This window comes from Coregonus clupeaformis, chromosome 21 (assembly GCF_020615455.1).
Source record: "Coregonus clupeaformis isolate EN_2021a chromosome 21, ASM2061545v1, whole genome shotgun sequence".
NCBI lineage: Eukaryota > Metazoa > Chordata > Actinopteri > Salmoniformes > Salmonidae > Coregonus > Coregonus clupeaformis.
Window position 1 is genome coordinate 11,814,504 of NC_059212.1, and position 25,093 is coordinate 11,839,596.

The 25,093-nt window shown below is 42.7% G+C and overlaps 1 protein-coding gene and 1 pseudogene across 1 annotated transcript in view; one reads left to right on the top strand and one right to left on the bottom strand.

Annotated features, from left to right (window-relative positions):
* Window positions 1–25,093, top strand: part of LOC121534924 (parapinopsin-like) — a 92,732-nt gene that overhangs the window by 13,550 nt on the left and 54,089 nt on the right. Inside the window, exon 2 of the mRNA XM_041841548.2 lies at window positions 7,245–7,573. Coding sequence (XP_041697482.1) covers window positions 7,245–7,573 — 329 coding nt within the window. The remainder of the gene's footprint in view (window positions 1–7,244; window positions 7,574–25,093) is intronic.
* LOC121534527 lies at window positions 23,026–24,286 on the bottom strand (annotated as a pseudogene).

Below are 25,093 nucleotides of genomic sequence, written 5' to 3' on the forward strand. Positions count from 1 at the left end.
AAAACATTTCAGATCACATTTTGAGCATTTTGAGGATATTATATTAAGCTGGCCTCTCTGATGTGAGGTCCAACGAGTTGGTCCTACTCCATAAGGACCTACTTTGAATAAGCAGTCCCATGTCGATTTCATGCTAGCGAGCTGTCCCAATCTTGGGCAGAGGCATCTGCTTGGCCAACTAACATAACCTAATTTCGCCGGTTGGTTCCTCCACATAATGATGGGAATATTAGATTTCATATTCGCCGTCTTTGAAGAAAGGCTTCAAATTCACTGCTGTGAATCAGTGTGCGCGCGCACGGACGCACACACACACACTCACACCTAAACAATCTGCACTTTCAGAGCCCTTGCAATATCTCCCATTGCCTTTGAGAGCTGAGAACTATACAGCACCTCAGTGAAAGGTCTGGCCCACACTTTTAAATTAGAGGGCTGGTTAGGTCTGCTTCATTGCTGTTGGAAATCAATGGCCGTGAAGGACAGCCTCATGGATCAAATCAAATGTTATTTGTCACATGCTTCGTAAACAACAGGTGTAGACTAACAGTGAAATGATTAGGGGCCCTTCCCAAAAATGCAGAGAGAAAGAAAATGGAGAAATAATATTAAAGTAATAACACGTAATAATAAAAGTAATAATAAATACACAATGAGTAACGATAATTTGGCTATATACATGGGGTACCAGTACCGAGTCGATGTGCAGGGGTACGAGGTAATTGAGATAGATATGTACATATAACTGGGAATAGAGTTACTAGGCAACAGGATAGATAATAAACAGTAGCAGCAGTGTATGTGCTGAGTGAAAAAAAAGGGTCAATGTAAATAGTCTGGGTAGCTGTTTGGTTAACTATTTAACCAACTATTTAGCAGTCTTATGGCTTGGGGGTAGAAGCTGTTCAGGGTCCTGTTGGTTCCAGACTTCAGTGCATCAGTAACGCTTGCCGTGCGGTAGCAGAGAGAACAGTCTATGACAGGTGTCTGGAGTCTTTGACCATTTTTAGGGCCTTCCTCTGACACTGTCTGGTATAGAGGTCCTGGATGGCATGGAGCTCGGCCCCAGTGATGTACTGGGCTGTATAAACTACCCTCTGTAGCGCCTTGCGGTCGGATGCCAAGCATTTGCCATACCAAGAGGTGATGCAGCCAGTCAAGGTGCTTTCAATGGTGCAGCTGTAGAACTTTTTGAGGATCTGAGGGCCCATGCCAAATCTTTTCAGCCTTCTGAGGGTGAAGAGGCGTTGTCGGTACCTCTTCCCGATTTTGTTGGTGTGTGTGGACCATGATAGATCCTTAGTGATGTGGACACCGAGGAACATGAAGCTCTCGACCCGCTCCACTACAGCCCAATTAATGTGAATGGGGGTGTGCTCGGCCCTCTGTTTACTGTAGTCCACGATCAGCTCCTTTATTTTGCTGACTGCCAGGTCTCTGACTTCTTCCCAGGCTGTGTCATCGTCGTTGGTGATCAAGCCTACCACATTGTGTCGTCAGCAAACTTAATGATGGTGTTGGAGTCGTGCGCGTTCACGCAGTCCTGGGTGAACAGGGAGTACTAAGCACGCACACCTGAGGGGTAGGGCTGTTGCGGTGACCTTTGAGTCACGGTAATCTCCTTTGATGCACTCTGGACATGCTTTGGTAGTACCCAACTTGCTAACAACCATCAGGTCCTAATGAACTGGCACTCAGGGCTCTATTGTCCTTCTAACCACTCTGACATCAATGCAAGTGCAATCAAAAATCACATCAAACACATATAATCAAAAAAGTAGGCCTATAGTACTTTTAAAACTCACCTCACTGTGATGATCAATTTGAAGAAAGAAGTTCAACAGCAGGTTAAAGTGCAAAACATGGTTGTTGTGGATGTTGTTTCAAAGCCTAACATAAAGAGCAAAACAGGGTTGTTGTGGATGTTGCTTCAAAGCCTAACATAAAGAAATGGACAGCGCTTTCTAAGGTGATGATTAATTCAAAACACCCATAAGCATATTAGAGCATATGCATGAGCTTATGAGTTCCCCCCGTGCTGTTATAAAATACATACTGTAGCCTACCGCATATATGATGGCAGAAAAACATATAACAAAACTGATTAAAGATGTCTTTGGTACATAATTGGTCTAGCCTATATTCAAAAATTAAACAAATTCAAGAAATCATCTTTGAGTGTGGACTGGATGGACTGGTTACCTTACGATACGCTCCCAAATGTATATCCATGAGTCTGGGAGAGTAAGGATAGGCCTAGGCGATGCTGTTGGTTCATTGATTGTCCAGGGCGGCTTACAGTTAGCCGGGGCAGCGAGAGCATGCTCCTCAAACAGTGATTGATGCATGGAGTGAAATAAATGTTCTTCTATGTATTTCTCAGCTGGTCATATTAAGCACATCTCCGCCATAAAACCGAAGTAGCCTACAAAACGGACCGGTGGGAAACCGTGCGGCTCCATTCGCTATTCGAGAGAATACAGATGCCATGTCTTGTTTCCCCTGCCCCGGTTCCTGCCCAATTGATAATGGGCCCTTCTAAATCGAAACTAATTTTACATACAGTGGGGAAAAAAGTATTTAGTCAGCCACCAATTGTGCAAGTTCTCCCACTTAAAAAGATGAGAGAGGCCTGTAATTTTCATCATAGGTACACGTCAACTATGACAGACAAAATGAGAAAAGAAATCCAGAAAATCACATTGTAGGATTTTTAATGAATTTATTTGCAAATTATGGTGGAAAATAAGTATTTGGTCAATAACAAAAGTTTCTCAATACTTTGTTATATACCCTTTGTTGGCAATGACACAGGTCAAACGTTTTCTGTAAGTCTTCACAAGGTTTTCACACACTGTTGCTGGTATTTTGGCCCATTCCTCCATGCAGATCTCCTCTAGAGCAGTGATGTTATGGGGCTGTCACTGGGCAACACGGACTTTCAACTCCCTCCAAAGATTTTCTATGGGGTTGAGATCTGGAGACTGGCTAGGCCACTCCAGGACCTTGAAATGCTTCTTACGAAGCCACTCCTTCGTTGCCCGAGCGGTGTGTTTGGGATCATTGTCATGCTGAAAGACCCAGCCACGTTTCATCTTCAATGCCCTTGCTGATGGAAGGAGGTTTTCACTCAAAATCTCACGATACATGGCCCCATTCATTCTTTCCTTTACACGGATCAGTCGTCCTGGTCCCTTTGCAGAAAAACATCCCCAAAGCATGATTTTTCCACCCCCATGCTTCACAGTAGGTATGGTGTTCTTTGGATGCAACTCAGCATTCTTTGTCCTCCAAACACGACGAGTTGAGTTTTTACCAAAAAGTTATATTTTGGTTTCATCTGACCATATGACATTCTCCCAATCCTCTTCTGGATCATCCAAATGCACTCTAGCAAACTTCAGACGGGCCTGGACATGTACTGGCTTAAGCAGGGGGACACGTCTCGCACTGCAGGATTTGAGTCCCTGGCGGCATAGTGTGTTACTGATGGTAGGCTTTGTTACTTTGGTCCCAGCTCTCTGCAGGTCATTCACTAGGTCCCCCCGTGTGGTTCTGGGATTTTTGCTCACCGTTCTTGTGATCATTTTGACCCCACGGGGTGAGATCTTGCGTGGAGCCTCAGATCGAGGGGAGATTATCAGTGGTCTTGTATGTCTTCCATTTCCTAATAATTGCTCCCACAGTTGATTTCTTCAAACCAAGCTGCTTACCTATTGCAGATTCAGTCTTCCCAGCCTGGTGCAGGTCTACAATTTTGTTTCTGGTGTCCTTTGACAGCTCTTTGGTCTTGGCCATAGTGGAGTTTGGAGTGTGACTGTTTGAGGTTGTGGACATGTGTCTTTGATACTGATAACAAGTTCAAACAGGTGCCATTAATACAGGTAACGAGTGGAGGACAGAGGAGCCTCTTAAAGAAGAAGTTACAGGTCTGTGAGAGCCAGAAATCTTGCTTGTTTGTAGGTGACCAAATACTTATTTTCCACCATAATTTGCAAATAAATTAATGAAAAATCCTACTGTGATTTTCTGGATTTTTTCTTCTCAATTTCTCTGTCATAGTTGACGTGTACCTATGATGAAAATTACAGGCCTCTCTCATCTTTTTAAGTGGGAGAACTTGCACAATTGGTGGCAGACTAAATACTTTTTTCCCCCACTGTATTAATAAAGACGAGATTGAATTGAGAACAGTCTGATGGGTGAAAATATGATCACGCTGCACGCCTGAGACAAAGAACAGAGCTTTTTTTTGCTACTTTCTCAAATCATCAATAGCACCATGCAGCCCATATATGTTTTAATTTCAAAGAAATTCTAAGGTTTGTATTATTCACAATTAAAGTTGCCAAATAAATCTAGCATATAGGACAAATGATAAGTTTCAAATGGGTTTCAAATGATCACTTTTACGCTCAACATAGCCACTTCATATGCAGAGTCGCTCCTTAATGGGAAAAATATCCTTTCTATTTTATTCAGCTAAGTTCAATTATAGTCTTTTGCTATAAAATCATATAAAATAAAATAATGGCACAGGACGTATAAGCATATCTTGTCAGCTAAATGAACAAGCCTACAGCCTATGGCATGGAGCATAGCCAGATAACATAGGCCTACAGTAGGCCAACTCATATTATGTTCTTCTGAAATACATTTTCTTCATATCATAATGTTTCTTTAGACCTGACTAAAATAAAGAATGGATTTATTGTGATGGTGTATATTAGATTGATTTATTAGATTTGTTTAAATGTAGATGTTTCAAAACGTGTGCATCAGCAGCGTGTATGCGTGAAGGCCTGGAGATGCTAAATATGTTTATGTTAATTAACGGTAAATTACTGTGAGACCAGCAGTATTTTTCATTACACTAAGCAGCTGACAAAATGTCATGACCGCCACAGCCCTACTGAGGGGTCCCCACGTTGAGGGTCAGCCCTACTGAGGGGTCCCCACATTGAGAGTCAGCGTGGTGAATGTGTCGTTATCTACCCTCACCACCTGGGGGCAGCCCATCAGGAAGTCCAGAATCCAGTTGCAGAGGGAGGTGTTCAGTCCCAGGGTCCTTAGCTTAGTGATGAGCTTGGAGGCCACTATGGTGTTGAACGCTGAGCTGTCCTGGTAATCCATCTGGCCCTGCGGCCTTGTGAATGTTAACCTGTTTAATGGTCTTAATCACATCGGCTAACATGAAGGAGAGCATGATCACACAGTCGTCCGGAACAGCTGGTGCTCTCATGTGTGGTTCAGTGTTGCTTGCCTCGAAGCGAGAATAGAAGCAAGCATAGTTTGCAAGCCCTGCCACATTCGACGAGCGTCAGAGCCGGAGTAGTAGGATTCGGCCTAAGTTCTGTATTGACGCTTTGCCTGTTTGATGGCTCGTCGGAGGTCGTAGCAAGATTTCTTATAAGCGTCCGGATTATTGTCCTGCTCCTTGAGAGTGGCAGCTCTAGCCTTTAGCTCAGTGCGGATGTTGCCTGTAATCCATGGCTTCTGGTTGGGATATGTAAGTATGTCACTGTGGAGACGACATCGTCGATGCACTTATTAATGAAGCCGGTGACTGATGTGGTAAACTCCCGGAACATATTCCAATCTGTGCTAGAGAAACAGTCCTGTAGCTTAGCATCCGCTTCATCGGACCATTTCCAAATTGAGCTGGTACTTCCTGTTTTGAATTTTTGATTGTAAGCAGGAATCAGGAGGATAGAGTTGGAGGGTGAGTGCGAGCTTTGTATGCGTTTCTGTGTGTGGAGTAAAGGTGATCAAGAGTTGTCTCCTCTAGTTGCACAGGTGACATGCTGGTAGAAATTAGGTAAAACGGATTTCAGTTTCCCTGCTTTAAAATCAATGGGCACTAGGAGCACTGCCTCTGGATGCGCATTTACTTGTTTGCTTATGGCCCTATACATCTCGTTGAGTGCGGTGTTAGTGCCAGCATCAGTTTGTGGTGGTAAATAGACAACTACGATAAATATAGATGAAAACTCTCTTGGTAAATAGTATGGTCTACAGTTTATCATGAGGTATTCTAACTCAAGCGAGCAGAACCATGAGACTTTCTTAATATTAAAGCTGTTGTTAACAAAGAGACACTCACCTCCCCCCTTGAGCTTACCCGATGCTGCCGTTTGATCCTGCCGATGCATAGAAAAACCAGCTAGATGTATATTATCCATGCTCTCGTTCAGACCACGACTCGCGAAACATAGGATATTACAGTTCTTCAGGTCCCGTTGATAGGATAGTCTCGAACGGAGCTCGTCCAGTTTGTTCTCCAGTGATTGTATGTTCGCCAATTGAACGGAGGATAGAGGCAGATTATTTATTTGCCGACTTCGTTTCGTAAGGGTGCCCGCACGCCGGCCTCTCTTACACCGTCTTTTCCTTTCATTTCAAAGTCTCTGAGATTAGGGCCTGGTCCGGGGTGAGCAGTATGTAGTATGAAGTAGAAATCTTCATCCAAATTTATGTTAATGATCGCTGTTCTGATGTCCTTTTCGGTCATAGGAAACGATGGCAGAAATATTACTTACAAAAAAGTTACGATCAGCATAAAAAAACACACAATAGCAGAATTGGTCAGAATCCTGTAAAACGGCAGCTATCCATTGCGGTGCCATTCTAACGCCATCATGTTAACTTCAAAGGAAATGACAAACAAGGCAAACATGGGATAATGTTCACTTCGATGAAAAAACAAACAAGATAAAGAAGATGAGGGGTCAGGTTTCTGGGAGCAGTGGCTGGATATGAAATGCTCCTTTGCGATTGCTGCAGAGCAGGAAATGTGTGCATTGAGAGGTGATAAATGATAGATCTATTGATGCTGTTGTGGCATCTACTCATCACTGGTATCATGGGCCCTCCTGCGGAATGTCTAAAAGCTGAATTCTGCATGCCCTATTCTACTTTATGTGAAGCAATCACACTTACCTGTTGTATAGTACATTGGGATCTCTCTTTGCAAAGTAATAACAACCTATATGGATGCATTACTTACCCTTCCAGGATAAAACAGTAGGAATCCAGCATACACCCAAGTGTGATATAATTTACTTGTGTCTGTATGAGCACTCCCACTGTTGAGTCTGCATGCATTTTGTTCAAACACCCCATAGGTAAACGTTTGTTTTAAGGCTAGAGTGTTGTGTCTGTGTTGTTGTCTTTGACCCCCGATGAACTCCTGTATTGGCCCTGTTCTACATAGTCTGAGCGAGTGTCTGTGTTCTCGTTCCCAGGCATCGTGTCCCTCATCACCCTGGCTGTGCTCTCCTACGAGCGCTACAGCACCATGATGGGCCCAACCGAGGCTGACTCCACCAACTACCGGAAGGTAGCCTTGGGCATCGCTTTCTCCTGGGTCTACTCCTTGATGTGGACCCTGCCGCCGCTCTTCGGCTGGAGCCGCTACGGCCCCGAGGGGCCCGGTACCACCTGTTCCGTGGACTGGAAGGCCAAGAGCGCCAACAATGTCTCGTACATCCTCTGCCTCTTTGTTTTCTGCCTCATCATCCCCTTCCTGGTCATAGTCTACTGCTATGGTAAGCTGTTGTATGCAATCAAACAGGTGAGTAGGACAACTTCACTTGTTTTCTAGAATTCATTCATGTTGATTTTCATTACAGTAGCTATTGCACACATAACTATGTTACAGTGCACACTACGAAATGCATGGACTACTGTTCCTTAGCAGTGCTGAGTTGCAGTTACAGAGACATGTTATGACCATTGTGGCCCGCTCCGACCTCCCCATCCTTACTAATAATAACATACACTATGGGGTATTTTTGCAGCTACTTTATTGTTGCAGTAAATGCACTACCTGTTGTAAGAACACACGTGGAAATGACTAGAGATTCATGCATTAAAATATTTTTCTGCCATTGTCCAAGTTCAGCAGTTAAATACGATACAGTATATGGAATAAACCACAATTGTGTCTAGAGTGCAGCAATGATGTACACTACCGTTCAAATGTTTGGGGTCACTTAGAAATGTCCTTGTTTTCCATGAAAACATACATGAAATGAGTTTGAATAGGAAATATAGCAAAATGATTAGGAAATGTAGTCATTGACAAGGTTAGAAATAATGATTTTTAATTGAAATAATAATTGTGTCCTTCAAACTTTGCTTTCGTCAAAGAATCCTCAATTTGCAGCAATTACAGCCTTGCAGACCTTTGGCATTCTAGTTGTCAATTTGTTGAGGTAATCTGAAGAGATTTCACCCCATGCTTCCTGAAGCACCTCCCACAAGTTGGATTGACTTGATGGGAACTTCTTATGTACCATACGGTAAAGCTGCTCCCACAACAGTTCAACAGGGTTGAGATCCGATGACTGTGCTGGCCACTCCATTATAGACAGAATACCAGCTGACTGCTTCTTCCCTAAATAATTATTGCATAGTTTGGAGCTGTGCTTTGGGTCTTTGTCCTGTTGTAGGAGGAAATTGGCTCCAATCAAGTGCCGTCCACAGGGTATGGCATACCGTTGCAAAATGGAGTGATAGCCTTCCTTCTTCAAGATCCCTTTTACCCTGTACAAATCTTCCACTTTACCACAATCAAAGCACCCACAGACCATCACATTGCCTCCACCATTCTTGACAGATGGCGTCAAGCACTCCTCCAGCATATTTTCATTTGGTCTGCATCTCACAAATGTTCTTCTTTGTGATCCGAACACCTCAAACATCGATTAATCTGTCCATAACACTTTTTTCCAATCTTCCTCTGTCCAGTGTCTGTGTTCTTTTGCCCATCTTAATCTTTTCTTTTTATTGGCCAGTCTGAGATATGGCTTTTTCTATGCAACTCTGCCTTGAAGGTCAGCATCCCGGAGTCGCCTCTTCACTGTTGACGTTGAGACTGGTGTTTTGCGGGTACTATTTAATGAAGCTGCCAGTTGAGGACCTGTGAGGCACCTGTTTCTCAAACTAGACACTCTAATGTATTTGTCCTCTTGCTCAGTTGTGCACCGGGGCCTCCCACTCCTCTTTCTATTCTGGTTAGAGCCAGTTTGCGCTGTTCTGTGAAGGGAGTAGTACACAGCGTTGTACGAGATCTTCAGTTTCTTGGCAATTTCTCGCATGGAATAGCCTTAATTTCTCAGAACAAGAATAGACTGACGAGTTTCAGAAGAAAGTTATTTGTTTCTGGCCATTTTGAGCCTGGAATCGAACCCACAATTCTCAAGAAGGCCAGTTTTATTGCTTCTTTAATCAGCACAACAGTTTTCAGCTGTGCTAACATAATTGCAAAAGGGTTTTCTAATGATCAATTAGCCTTTTAAAATTATAAACTTGGATTAGCAAACACAACGTGCCATTGGAACACAGGACTGATGGTTGCTGATACGCCTATGTAGATATTCCATTAAAAATCAGCCGTTTCCAGCTACAATAGCCATTTACAACATTAACAATGTCTACACTGTATTTCTGATCAATTTGATGTTATTTTAATGAACAAAAAAAAATGCTTTTCTTTCGAAAACAAGGACATTTCTAAGTGACCCCAAACTTTTGAATGCTAGTGTATGTTATGGTACTTCCAACTTGTCTCACATTTGTATGTTCTTAACTGCATTATTACCCCAGTAAATCACCATGAACTATGGCAACTTTTGTTTTCGCTTCCACCCTCATCTCTGACTATGAGCAGACAAGCTGTAAAGGCAGTGTTGTCTCACACTGAGAGAGAGAGACCTCCCAAGAATCTCGCCCCCTGCTCTGATTTCTGAAAGCCAGTCTCAGAGCAATCTTTCCAGGATTACAGCTCACTCAACTCTCAGTGCATCATACCTTAAATGATAAACACTCAGCGGTTCGTCAACAACCATGAGGAGCGACATGCCGCCATGAATAATAACCAAAGTTTCCATTATTTTAATAAGCAGATCCCTCCTTTCTTAATTTTCTTATTTTTCCTTCTGAAGACGCATAGTAATTAAAGCAGAGAAGCTGACAGCATTGAATTCCCCAATCTAATAAAGTGCTCGTCTTTGGTTCGGGCCACACGAGGATAGCAAAATTGATTAATCTCTTTTAAGCTGCGACAGGCTCCACCATCTCTACTTTATCAATGATAAATAGCCAATCAATGTAGGGGAGGTGAAGGAGGGAAGTTTGGGATGATGCAGCTTCCCCATTGTGGGTGTTATCATATTTTTATTGCTGCCGCATTGTACGGACAATAGGGGTGTTTATCAGTAGAGAGGAGTTGGTCATGGGACAGACTCCCTCTCTCTGTCCTTACATAGAGAAGACTTAGGGACAGTTTTGCAGGTTTAACTATATAATTTCTTCCATCCTAGACACATTTTCTCATCTGCTTGCATGCGCCTCCCCTATCAAGGTGTTTTGGTACCTCCCTTATACACTACGCTTTTCGGCACGCTAACTATACCACAGGTCAATATAGTCTACCAGCCCAACGGTGTATCCTGCCCTCTATCCACCATTCATAGTGGCAATAGTGGGAGGTGGATCGTTTGTCCAGATCTGCAATAGGCTAACTAGCAATCATACCACACATATAAGCATTGTTGTGTGGTGCATTGGCACAGAAAACTGTTGGTGGAAAATGTGTTGCATATATTTTATAGAATTATAAATAAAGCATTGAAATGTTGATAATCTGTTTTCCCCCTAGCTGATCATTGTCTGCAGCCGGCTCTGATCATAGTGTAATGAGACAGGAAGAGTGAGCTCATACGTGGTGGTCGGTGAAACCCTGCGTGGAATCAACTGTGCCACAAAAGCATGCTTGACTTGAATGTGGTATTTGATTAATCAATCAATCAATCAATCAAATGTATTTATACAGTGGGGAGAACAAGTATTTGATACACTGCCGATTTTGCAGGTTTTCCTACTTACAAAGCATGTAGAGGTCTGTAATTTGTATCATAGGTACACTTCAACTGTTAGAGACGGAATCTAAAACAAAAATCCAGAAAATCACATTGTAGGATTTTTAAGTAATTAATTTGCATTTTATTGCATGACATAAGTATTTGATACATCAGAAAAGCAGTACTTAATATTTGGTACAGAAACTTTTGTTTGCAATTACAGAGATCATACGTTTCCTGTAGGTCTTAACCAGGTTTGCACACACTGCAGCAGGGATTTTGGCCCACTCCTCCATACAGACCTTCTCCAGATCCTTCAGGTTTCGGGGCTGTCGCTGTGCAATACGGACTTTCAGCTCCCTCCAAAGATTTTCTATTGGGTTCAGGTCTGGTGACTGGCTAGGCCACTCCAGGACCTTGAGATGCTTCTTACAGAGCCACTCCTTAGTTACCCTGGCTGTGTGTTTCGGATCGTTGTCGTGCTGGAAGACCCAGCCACGACCCATCTTCAATGCTCTTACTGAGGGAAGGAGGTTGTTGGCCAAGATCTCGCAATACATGGCCCCATCCATCCTCCCCTCAATACGGTGCAGTCGTCCTGTCCCCTTTGCAGAAAAGCATCCCCAAAGAATGATGTTTCCACCTCTATGCTTCACGGTTGGGATGGTGTTCTTGGGGTTGTACTCATCGTTCTTCTTCCTCCAAACACGGTGAGTGGAGTTTAGACCAAAAAGCTCTATTTTTGTCTCATCAGACCACATGACCTTCTCCCATTCCTCCTCTGGATCATCCAGATGGTCATTGGCAAACTTCAGATGGGCCTGAACATGCGCTGGCTTGAGCAGGGGGACCTTGCGTGCGCTGCAGGATTTTAATCCATGACGGCGTAGTGTGTTACTAATGGTTTTCTTTGAGACTGTGGTCCCAGCTCTCTTCAGGTCATTGACCAGGTCCTGCCGTGTAGTTCTGGGCTGATCCCTCACCTTCCTCATGATCATTGATGCCCCACGAGGTGAGATCTTGCATGGAGCCCCAGACCGAGGGTGATTGACCGTCATCTTGAACTTCTTCCATTTTCTAATAATTGCGCCAACAGTTGTTGCCTTCTCACCAAGCTGCTTGTCTATTGTCCTGTAGCCCATCCCAGCCTTGTGCAGGTCTACAATTTTATCCCAGATGTCCTTAGACAGCTCTCTGGTCTTGGCCATTGTGGAGAGGTTGGAGTCTGTTTGATTCAGTGTGTGGACAGGTGTCTTTTATACAGGTAACGAGTTCAAACAGGTGCAGTTAATACAGGTAATGAGTGGAGAACAGGAGGGCTTCTTAAAGAAAAACTAACAGGTCTGTGAGAGCCGGAATTCTTACTGGTTGGTAGGTGATCAAATACTTATGTCATGCAATAAAATGCAAATTAATTACTTAAAAATCATACAATGTGATTTTCTGGATTTTTGTTTTAGATTCCGTCTCTCACAGTTGAAGTGTACCTATGATACAAATTACAGACCTCTACATGCTTTGTAAGTAGGAAAACCTGCAAAATCGGCAGTGTATCAAATACTTGTTCTCCCCACTGTATATCCCTTTATACATCAGCAGATGCCACAAAGTGCTATACAGAAACCCAGCCTAAAACCCCAAACAGCAAGCAATGCAGATGTAGCACGGTGGCTAGGAAAAACTCCCTAGAAAGGCAGGAACCGAGCAACAAACCTAGAAAGGAACCAGGCTCTGAGGGGTGGCCAGTCCTCTTCTGGCTGTGCCTTGCAAAAGTATTCAACCCCCTTGGCTTTTTTCCTATTTTGTTGTATTACAATCTGTAATTTAAATTGATTTTTATTTGGATTTCATGTAATGGACATACACAAAATAGTCCAAATTGGTGAAGTGAAATGGAAAAAATGACTTGTTTCAAAAAATTATAAAAAATAAATAACGGAAAAGTGGTGCATGCGTATGTATTCACCCCCTTTGCTATGAAGCCCCTAAATAAGATCTGGTGCAACCAATTACCTTCAGAAGTCACATAATTAGTGAAATAAAGTCCACCTGTTTGCAATCTAAGTGTCACATGATCTGTCACATCTGTCTCAGTATATATACACCTGTTCTGAAAGGCCCTAGAGTCTGCAACACCACTATGCAAGGGGCACCACCAAGCAAGCGGCACCATGAAGACCAAGGAGCTCTCCAAACAGGTCAGGGACAAAGTTGTGGAGAAGTACAGATCAGGGTTGGGTTATAAAAAAATATCAGAAACTTTGAACATCCCACGGAGCACCATTAAATCCATTATTAAAAAATGGAAAGAATATGGCACCACAACAAACATGCCAAGAGAGGGCCGCCCAACAAAACTCACGGACCAGGCAAGGAGGGCATTAATCAGAGAGGCAATAAAGAGACCAAAGATAACCCTGAAGGAGATGCAAAGCTCCACAGCGGAGATTGGAGTATCTGTCCATAGGACCACTTTAAGCCGTACACTCCACAGAACTGGGCTTTAGGGAAGAGTGGCCAGAAAAAAGCCATTGCTTTAAGAAAAAAATAAGCAAACACGTTTGTTGTTCACCAAAAGGCATGTGGGAGACTCCCCAAACATATGGAAGAAGGTACTCTGGTCAGATGAGACTAAAATTTAGCTTTTTAGCCATCAAGGAAAACGCTATGTCTGGCACAAACCCAACACCTCTCATCACCCCGAGAACACCATCCCCACGGTGAAGCATGTGGTGGCAGCATCATGCTCAGGGGATGTTTTTCATCGGCAGGGACTGGGAAACTGGTCAGAATTGAAGGAATGATGGATGGTGCTAAATACAGGGAAATTCTTGAGGGAAAACTGTTTCAGTCTTCCAGAGATTTGAGACTGGGACAGAGGTTCACCTTCCAGCAGGACAATGACCCTAAGCATACTGCTAAAGCAACACTCAAGTGGTTTAAGGGGAAACATTTAAATGTCTTGGAATGGCCTTGTCAAACCCCAGACCTCAATCCAATTGAGAATCTGTGGTATGACTTAAAGATTGCTGTACACCAGCAGCACCCATCCAACTTGAAGGATCTGGAGCAGTTTTGCCTTGAAGAATGGGCAACAATCCCAGTGGCTAGATGTGCCAAGCTTATACAGTAGAGACATACCCCAAGAGACTTGCAGCTGTAATTGCTGCAAAAGGTGGCTCTATGAAATATTGACTTTGGGGGGGCTGAATAGTTATGCACGCTCAAGTTTTCTTTTTTTGTGTGTCTTATTTCTTGTTTGTTTCACAATAACAAATAGTTTGCATCTTCAAAGTGGTAGGCATGTTGTGTACATCAAATGATACAAACCCCCCCAAAATAAATTTTAATTCCAGGTTGTAAGGCAACAAAATAGGAAAAATGCCAAGGGGGGTGAATACTTTCACAAGCCACTGTACAGTCGTGGTCAAATGTTTTGAGAATGACACAAGTATTGGTCTTCACAAAGTTTGCTGCTTCAGTGTTTTTAGATATTTTTGTCAGATGTTACTATGGTATACTGATGTATAATAACAAGCATTCCATAAGTGTCACAGGCTTTTATTGACAATTACATTAAGTTTATGCAAAGAGCCAATATTTGCATTGTTGACCCTTCTTTTTCAAGACCTCTGCAATCCACCCTGGCATGCTGTCAATTAACTTCTGGACCACAACCTTGACTGATGGCAGCCCATTCTTGCATAATCAATGCTTGGAGTTTGTCAGAATTTGTGGGTTTTTGTTTGTCCACCCGCCTCTTGAGGATCGACCACAAGTTCTCAATGGGATTAAGGTCTGGGGAGTTTCCTGGCCATGGACCCAAAATGTCTATGTTTTGTTCCCCGAGCCACTTAGTTATCACTTTTGCCTTATGGCAAGGTGCTCCATCATGCTGGAAAATGCATTGTTCGTCACCAAACTGTTCTTGGATGGTTGGGAGAAGTTGCTCTCGGAGGATGTGTTGGTACCATTCTTTATTCATGACTGTGTTCTTAGGCAAAATTGTGAGTGAGCCCACTCCCTTGGCTGAGAAGCAACCCCACACATGAATGGTCTCAGGATGCTTTACTGTTGGCATGACACAGGACTGATGGTAGCGCTCACCTTGTCTTCTCCGGACAAGGTGTTTTCCGGATGCCCCAAACAATCGGAAAGGGGATTCATCAGAGAAAATGACTTTACCCCAGTCCTCAGCAGTCCAATCCCTGTACCTTTTGCAGAATATCAGTCTATCCCTGATGTTTTTCTTGGAGAGAAGTGGCTTCCTCGCTGCCCTTCTTGACACCAGGCCATCCTCCAAAAGTCTTCACCTCACTGTGCGTGCAGATGCACTCACACCTGCCTGCTGCCATTCCTGAGCAAGCTCTGCACTGGTGGTGCCCCGATCCCGCAGCTGAATCAACTTTAGGAGATGGTCCTGGTGCTTGCTGGTCTTTCTTGGGCGCCCTGAAGCCTTCTTCACAACAATTTAACCTCTCTCCTTGAATTTCTTGATGATCCAATAAATGGTTGATTTAGGTGCAATCTTACTAGCAGCAATATCCTTGCCTGTGAAGCCCTTTTTGTGCAAAGCAATGATGACGGCACGTGTTTCCTTGCAGGTAACCATGGTTAACAGAGGAAGAACAATGATTTCATGCACCACCCTCCTTTTAAAGCTTCCAGTCTGTTATTCTAACTCAGTCAGCATGACAGAGTGATCTCCAGCCTTGTCCTCGTCAACACTCTCACCTGTGTTTACGAGAGAATCACTGACATGATGTCAGCTGGTCCTTTTGTGGCAGGGCTGAAATGCAGTGAAATGTTTTTGGGGGATTAAGTTCATTTTCATGGCAAAGAGGGACTTTGCAATTAACTGCAATTCATCTGATCACTCTTCATAACATTCTGGAGTATATGCAAATTGCCATCATAAAAACTGAGGCAGCAGACTTTGTGAAAATTAATATTTGTGTCATTCTCAAAACTTTTGACCACAACTGTACATGGCCATATGAGGCCAGATTGTTCTTCAAGATGTTCAAACGTTCATAGTTGACCAGCAGGGTCAAATAATAATCAGTGGTTGTAGAGGGTGCAACAGGTCAGTACCTCAGGAGGAAATGTCAGTTGGCTTTTCATAGCTGAGCATTCAGAGGTCGTGAGAGAGAGAGATAGTCGAAAACAGCAGGTCTGGGACAAGGTAGCACGTCCGGTGAACAGGTCAGGGTTCCCTAGCCGCAGGCAGAACAGTTGAAACTGGAGCAGCAGCACGACCAGGTGGACTGGGGACAGCCAGGAGTCATCAGGTCAAGTTGTCCTGAGGCATGATCCTTGGGCTCAGGTCCTCCGGGACAGGAGAGAGAGAGAATTAGAGGGAGCATACTTAAATTCACACAGGACACCAGATAAGACAGGAGAATTACACCAGATATAACAGACTGACCCTAGCCCCATGGCACATCGACTATTGCAGCATAGATACTGTAGCCCGCGAAGATCTCCTCCACCGCACAAGCCCGAGGGGGCGCAAAACCGGACAGGAAGATCACGTCTGTGTCTCAACCCACTCAAGTGACGCACCCCTCCTAGGGATGGCATGGAAGAGCACTAGTAAGCCAGTGACTCAGCCCCTGTAATGGGGTCAGAGGCAGAGAATCCCAGTGGAGAGAGGGGAGCCGGCCAGGCAGAGACAGCAAGGGCGGTTCGTTGCTCCAGTGCCTTGCCATTCACCTTCGCACCCCTGGGCCAGACTACACTCAATCATAGGACCTACTGAAAAGATGAGTCTTCAGTAACGACTTAAAGGTCGAGACCGAGTCTGCGTCTCTCACATGGATAGGCAGACCAATCCATAAAAATTGAGCTCTATAGGAGAAAGCCCTGCCTCCAGCTGTTTGCTTAGAAATTCTAGCGGCAATAAGGACGCCTGCGTCTTGTGACCGTAGTGTACGTGTAGGTATGTACGGCAGGACCAAATCGGAGAGATAGGTAGGAGCAATCCCATGTAGTGCTTTGTAGGTTAGCAGTAAAACCTTGAAATCAGCCCTAGCCTTAACAGAGGCTAGCACTGGAGTAATATGATCAAATGTTTTGGTTCTAGTCAAGATTCTAGCAGCCGTGTTTAGCACTAACTGAAGTTTATTTAGTGCTTTATCCGGGCAGCCAGAGAGTAGAGCATTGCAGTAGCCTAGTCGAAGTGACAAATGCATGGATTAGCTTTTCTGCATCATTTTCTGACCAAAAGTTTCTGATTCTTTTCCAATGTTACGAAGATGGAAAAAAGCTGTCCTTTAAATAATCTTGATATGTTCGTTAAAAGAGAGATCAGTGTCCAGAGGAATACCAAGGTCCTTCACAGTTTTATTTGAGACGACTGTACAACCATCAAGATTAATTGTCAGATCCAACAGCAGATCTCTTTGTTTCTTGGGACGTAGAACTAGCATCTCTGTTTTGTCTGAGTTTAAAAGTAAAACATTTGCCGCCATCCATTTCCTTATGTCTGAAACACAGGCTTCCAGGGTAGGCATTTTTGGGGCTTCACCATGTTTCATTGAAATGTACAGCTGTGTGTCGTTCGCATAGCAGTGAAAGTTGACATTGTGTTTCCGAATGACATCACCAAGAGGTAGAATATATACTGGAAACATTCTAAGTTTACCAGTAAACGACCATTTAAAAACAAATGTTTAGTCACCTTTTTGGATACTTCAGATTATCACAGGTGTCTGTAATTATAATTATATTACTATTATGTAAAATATCTAAAATAATCAAGTAAGATGATTTTAAAAAATTGAATGACAAAGCTGTAAAACATTATCCTAAATTAAACCATCAATTTAGTGAATACCATTGCTGTTTAATATGAGGGTTTCGGCATTAAATATGCTTTCTTTCACACTTTGACTGGATTAGCGCACATTCTACAAATCTGATCTAACAAAGTGGATATTCGTCAAATCCGTAATGATGTATGCATTGTAACAGGCTCACATACAGTATGGTTACTTAAGTCTGATTTGGATATATGTGGCTGTTTTGCTGCACAACATTTAACAGGTGTCCTTTTTCAGGTTTAGAAGAAGTGACTGCTAAATGCTAACTCCTGTTCGTATAAGCTGGTTAGCATAGCTAGCATACAGAAATGGGTGGTGGCAGTCAAAGTCGTTTTTAACTGTAAGGCAGTTGATTGGTGACAATGACATTAACATGTGTTGGGGTTGACATCCATACAAGCATTATACTTAGATTTCTACCTCAACCTAGTGTGAAATACACATATAAACAATAGCCTAAATCTTGGCTAATTTTGCTGGGGGGCAGTGAGGAGATTCGGGATCAATCCCCCATGCATTTCCATGGCAATTCCATTGTTTTGGTCGAGTTCGATTGACCTCTGTCACGACTTCCTCCGAAGCTGCCTCCTCTCCTTGTTCGGGCAGGCTTCAGCGTTCGTCGTCACCGGCCTTCTAGCCACTGTCGCTCCTCATCTCATCATTCCATTTGTTTTGTCTTGTTTATTACACACACCTGGTTCATATCCCCTCATCAGTATCTGTATAAGTGTTCCCTCTGCCCCCTTGTCGTGATTTTACTAATGCAGGAAAATAAAAGTAAGGTATGTGATATATCAGAAAGTGTAATATAATTATTGTCAACCTAAAATATTATTATAGTTTATATTGGTTTTATACCAATTTTCTATATAAATATCCTCTAAAATATATGTAAACAGACCATAAATGTCTCAATTTCTGTTTTTTTGGAAAGCTGTGAGTGCTATTATATGATACAATATCAGTACTTGTTGCATTTACAACTTGTCTAAGTCCTATTATCAACTGATTTCAGCCAGTGTAAGTGTATTGCTGTGGATCGACTGCATTGTTTGAATGGAATGTTGGAATAATTCCTCTAAAACTGTCTGGCTATCTAGCAAACAAACATACAGTGCAGATAAATTCTTCAAATTCATTATTTTACACAAAATCTTATCACAGCAGTGGCAAACCATGGTTGACCAACTGACCAAAATGAATTACCTTTATCCCATCATAAGAAGGTTCATGTCCATTCTAGTATTCTAATTCCTAATTCTATGGATTCGACCCCCTCCCCCACGTTCTCTCCCGTATTGGGTGCAGAGCTTCCACCAGCTTGATAATATGTGACCGACCGGCTCGATTCGGTCTTATGTAGCAACATTTGAAATTGTGTTTTTTGCATTGGATAAAAGTAGAGACTCAGAGCTAGAAAATGGTATGTCATACACTACAGTTGAGGAACAATGGGAAAGTAATTCTGCTTTGAAAGTTGATAAACTTGTAACCCCACTTTTAAGAAAATGGCCTTTGAATTTTTTGGAACACCTACTGGAGACCTCTTCTTTGTCTACACCCAATCGGCATCGTTCACACCCTCTTAAGCTTTATCCCCACCCATCTCTTTAAGGATTGATCCGAGCTCACTCTGACCATTTTACTCGCCCTAGCAGAACTGGATAGGCTGTTTTAATGTTATCCAGAGCGTTGGTGACTGCAACTGTGCTGCTGGCAACAATTTATGCTTTTTTGCCAACGTTTATCGACACTGGCCATATTCAATGGGTGTTGAGCGTTCGTAAATTCGTCAGTTAGTCTGCGCTCTGGCACACTCAAATGAGAGTGCTCTGAAATCGGAGTAGATAGCCAGAGCGAATTTACCAGCTGCGTCTATCAACAGTTGTCGCAGTGACATCATTAACATTCTGTTGAAATGGTTACTTGCATAGTGGAGTCTTTTGTTAAGACATGTAGCTAGCTAGCTAAACAATGAACCATAATCCCAACTCATGACGTTACTACCCTGCATGAATCTGCAGGTAGCTAACCAACCAGGTTCAATGTTAGCTTGCTAACATTAGGCTATAACTAGCAAAGCAAATGGCTCTGAGATACAAATAATATTACTACACAGATCATACATGTAACGTTAGCTAGCTGACCTAACAACAGCAGTCAAGCACCCAAGCTAACTGGCTAACGTTGGCTAGCTACTTCCAGACACAAATGAGAGAACAGCTCAGTGTGACCATTTTACTCGCCCTATTGAAATGGCAAATGGCTCTGAGATACGAATAATATTACTACACAGATCATACACGTAACGTTAGCTAGTGAGCCAGCCAGCTAACGTTAGCTAGCTAGCTAACAGTACACTTTAACTTGAAATGAAAACAATTTTCTGACAAAATTAGAAACGTGTAATATCTGAAAATGTAGCTAGCTAGACTCTCTTACCCATATACAGTGGTGGAAAAAGTACTCAAAAGTCATACTTGAGTAAAAGTAAAGATACCTTAATAGAAAATGATTCAAGTAAAAGTGAAAGTCACCCAGTAAAATACTACTTGAGTAAAAGTCTAAAAGTATTTGATTTTAAATATACTTAGGTATCAAAAGTAAATTGAATTGCTAAAATGTACTTTAGTATCAAAAGTAAAAGTAAAAGTATTAATAATTTCAAATGTCTTATATTATGCAAACCAGACAGCACAAGGTTCTTGTTTTATTTTATTTACGGATAGTCAGGGGCACACTCTGACATTAATTTACAAACAAAGTATTTGTGTTTAGTGAGTCCGCCAGATCAGAGGCAGTAGGGATGCCCAGGGATGTTCTCTTGATAAGTGTGTGAATTGGACCATTTTCCTGTCAAAATGTAACAAGTACTTTTGGGTGTCAGGAAAAATGTATGGAGTAAAAAGTACATTATTTTCTTTAGAAATGTAGTGAAGTAAAAGTAAAAGTTGTACAAAATATAAATAGTAAAGTAAAGTACAGATACCCCCAAAAACTACTGAAGTACTACTTTAAAGTATTTTTACTTAAGTACTTTACACCACTGCCCGTATACATGGACGGATGCTTCTCCCTCTCTCATGGATGCCATGGTTGCCCTTAGTTTGAAGATGTAATCCGGAGACAGGTGTTTTCTCCATCTCCTTAGCTATCATACTCTAATTCCACTTTCAAAACTCGGTCCCCCAGAAAGTGGAGAGCAACACTTATGCAGTTCTACTACGCAATGTATTTTTTTTAAAGCCGCGTTAGACAGGATTGTCTACACATACTGACCAGCTCAAATAGACAGAAGATGCAGACCAATCCGAACTCATCTCTCAGCATGTCCAGCCCACTCATTATCTCAGCCAATCATGGCTTGCGGGAAGGTTGCTGTCTTTTTCTGTGGCTAAACCAACTAGGCTCGTAATTGAACCATTTTATTCGTATTTACAGATGGCATACATGTTTGTTATTAAGGCACATGAAAGGCATTTCTGCCAAAAAACGCATTTTGATTTTTAAAAAAAGTTTACGCTCAAATGGCTCTCCTGTGAATTAGTGACGCGCAACATACGCCTACTTTCCTGAAACTAGTCACATATGGCTGTTATATCCAGAACGAGTCCCAGGGTGTGTGTGTGTGTGTGTGTGTGTGTGTGCGCACAAGTATGTACACGTTTGTGTGTGCATGTGTGTGCACATGTGTGTGTCTTTGTGTTAAGGCTGGATTACAGTCTGTCTATCGACATGTCTGTAGACAATTAGAATGTGACAAGTGTTGCTGGTCAAAACGAGATTTCATTTATAATCCAGTGGAATGTCTGTAGACCATCGCTGTGACTTTCAGTTTCCTTGTTGCACAGACATGATAAAAGTTTATGTCTCTGCGACTGTCGCAACATCCGTTGTCGTGGTTACCGGACTGCCACAGCAACCAGACCAAATCCTCCTGTGATAAGATGATGCTGGCGTTCCAAAGTTCTCAGATAGAATTACCTACTTATATTTCGTCACACTGTGGCAGTAAGTTATTTTCTTTGAGCTCTCCATTACCTTGTAATTATGTTGTTGTGGGTTTATTTTCCTGTAATGATGAATAAAAAGTAGTTATTTGAACCTGCTAGCTAGCCAGCTAACTAGCTAGCAACAAACCAAACCATTGTTTAGAAAATTGCTTTTATTTGCCTGGCTTGCTAGGTTGACATTTACTGAATTCATTTTTAAAAGGATGGGTTTATTGGTGTTAAAATAGAGAAAGTATGCTATTTGAAGCACCGGGCTGCTGATGTCATGCAGAGGCTGTTGTTTTGTGTTTATACTTTTTCATAATGACAATGATGTTGGACGACAATAGAATGTTCATGATGTCGCTACGACAATTGTCTACAGACTTGTTGATAGACGTACAGTAAACCAGCCTTTAGTCCCCCTGTCTAACGGTGCTAAATGAAAAGCAGTGAAGCAAAGAGCGTGTGCGTGTGCACAAGTGGTTTTTAATTGTACCTGCTTTTGGGGATTGGGAGAAGTGAGCACTTTGCAGAGCCGTGTGTTATTGGAAAATCCTACCTACTTTTGGACTTGACTATTTTGTATTAGCTGAGACATGAGTAATGGGGAAATTGCCCATGCCTGATGCCATTTGCGAGCTGCAAGTGTAGGCGGAAGAACTATCCTAGTTTCCTGTGAATATAAATTATTACTGATGTGAAATTAAACACACGGTAGTCATTACATTTACATTTTAGTCATTTAGCAGACGCTCTTATCCAGAGCGACTTACAGTTAGTGAGTGCATACATATTTATTTTTTTAATACTTCAAATCAAAAAGGTCATTACCATGATTCCAATTTCCAAAAATGTCATTTGATAAAACTACCAACATACAATTAGTAGAAAATATGTAAAACTATATCAAAAATGGTCAGTGAGTTTGATTTACTGTCGGTATTGCTTCTACAACTTTCCACAGCAACACAGTTCATAAGAACTCTGAAAATGAACACAAAAATCGGTGACAAATATTTAGGAGAGTTCATACAGTAACATTCTGTACATCTCAGTCCAGTCCACATCATCACTCCAAATAAGCAATGCCTTAGTGTTGCCCTTAGCGGCGTATATACCCATGAGTATATGGTCCTCTGTAGCTCAGCTGGTAGAGCATGGCGCTTGTAACGCCAAGGTAGTGAGCTCGATCCTCGGGACCACCCATACGCAAAAATGTATGCACTGGATAAAAGCGTCTGCTAAATGACATATATTATTATTATTATTATTATTATTATATTGTTTCAGTTCACCTATTAAACACTGTCTGGCTTTTCAGTTTTAAAAAACCCTGGTAAGTTAGTCTTGATAACGTCCTTTCTTTCCTCCATGACCCCAACCAGCTCCACCACCTCGCCAGCCACCCTTACCCCCTCCTCCCCAACCACCACTACCACCACCACCTCCTCGACCACCACCACCACCACCACCTCCCCAACCACCATCCCGAACACCACCACCTCCCCAACCACCACCACCACCCCAACCCCCTCCGCCGTCTTGTCTCTTCTGCCAGGTTGGCATCTCAGGGAGGGGGGCATCTATCTCAGAGGGCCGGCCACCTCGATCTGGCACCCTCCCCATCAGGATCTTATTGACAGCACAGGCAGTATTCTCTCTGCTGGAGCCACTGCTGGTCTTCACCACGTTGCATATGTCCTCCCTGGCTGCCACAAGATGATCCATGCCTACAGATGAACTCTGGGCCAGGGAGTGTCTCTTAGGCTGGTAGGCCCTGGCCATGCTGTCAACTCTCTTCTTAGCTCTGTCTGACCAGCTGAAAGACTGCACAGTGATGTCGAGACGTTTGATCAGCATCCTCCGTCGACACTCATACTCTGAGGACAGGACCGTGTTGATCTGCTCCAGCCTCTCCCACTGTTCACTGTCGAGAGAGTTATTCAGTGCTGGCTTTCCAATGTGATCCTTTGGAAGCTCTTGAAGCAGTGCATTTATCTTTTTCCCTATCCCAGAGAACAGCTCTGCTACTCCCTGCTCTCTTGGCTCTGGGCGCTTCAGTGTTTCTCAGATTGCCTGGAGATCGTTTCTGTCTTTGTGTTCTTTGTCCTCAGCAGGTCGTCTCTTTACTATCTGCGCAGCTTGTAGCTCGGAGCATAAAAACAATGCTAGCTTTAGATAGTCTTTATTATTCTGCAGCCCTCCCTGTAGAATCCCGGAGACAAGGCCTTGATAGGGGCACTGCAACTCCTTCAGTATGCCACTCATCTCAAACTGAAGGCCATCAGTGTCACCTGAACCTGACGTAATGCTCTCTTCCAGATCACATAACGGTTTCAGACGGGATGCTAACCACATGCATAGGTTGACATACTCAGGTGATGACAGTCCACCTTCACATGCTCTGACAAGTGTCTCCTCATTCTGCAGAGGTCCGTCATACCCGACTTGTTCCAGCGCATCTAAAATATCACTTTCCATTGCGGCAGACAACAATATCAGAAGATTCCTTCTACTTTAAAGATGTAACCGATAGAAGCTTGAGTGTGTTGACATTGTGATACAAACATATAATTAGCTTAATTCATCATCTACTAGCTAATTTAGCTACAACGTTTTGAAAAACATGCCGCAAGTGCATGCATCATTACACATGCACATACACATGTGATAGTCGGTGTATAGTAATTGTTTCAATTAGAGACCTTGGTTTATTGCTGGCTCTAAAATAACATTATACAGTCTACTGAATACATTTACAGTATCACTGTAATTGTATAGGATTGACTACTAATATGCATCTTTGCATTACGAAACCACATGACAATAAATCAAATAAAATCAAATGTTATTTGCCACATGCGCCGAATACAACAGGTGTAGACCTTACAGTGAAATGCTTACTTACGAGCCCTTAACCAACAATGCAGTTTTAAGACTAAATAAGTTTTAAGTAAAAAATAGATAAGTAAATATAAAAAATACGAATATTTAAACAGCAGCAGTAAAATAAAATAACAGTAGGGAGGCTATATACAGGGGGTACCGGTACAGAGTCAATGTGCGGGGGCACCGGTTAGTCGAGGTAATTGAGGTAATATGTACATGTGGGTAGAGTTAAAGTGACTATGTGTAGATAATAAACAGAGTAGCAGCAGCGTAAAAGAGGGGGTGGGGTGGGGGGGACAATGCAAATAGTCTGGGTAGCCATGATTAGCTGTTCAGGAGTCTTATGGCTTAGGGGTAGAAGCTGTTAAGAAGCCTTTTGGACCTAGACTTGGCGCTATGACTAGGGTGGCTGGAGTCTTTGATAATTTTTAGGGCCTTCCTCTGACACCGCCTGGTATAGAGGTCCTGGATGGCAGGAAGTTTGGCCCCAGTGATGTACTGGGCCGTACGCACTACCCTC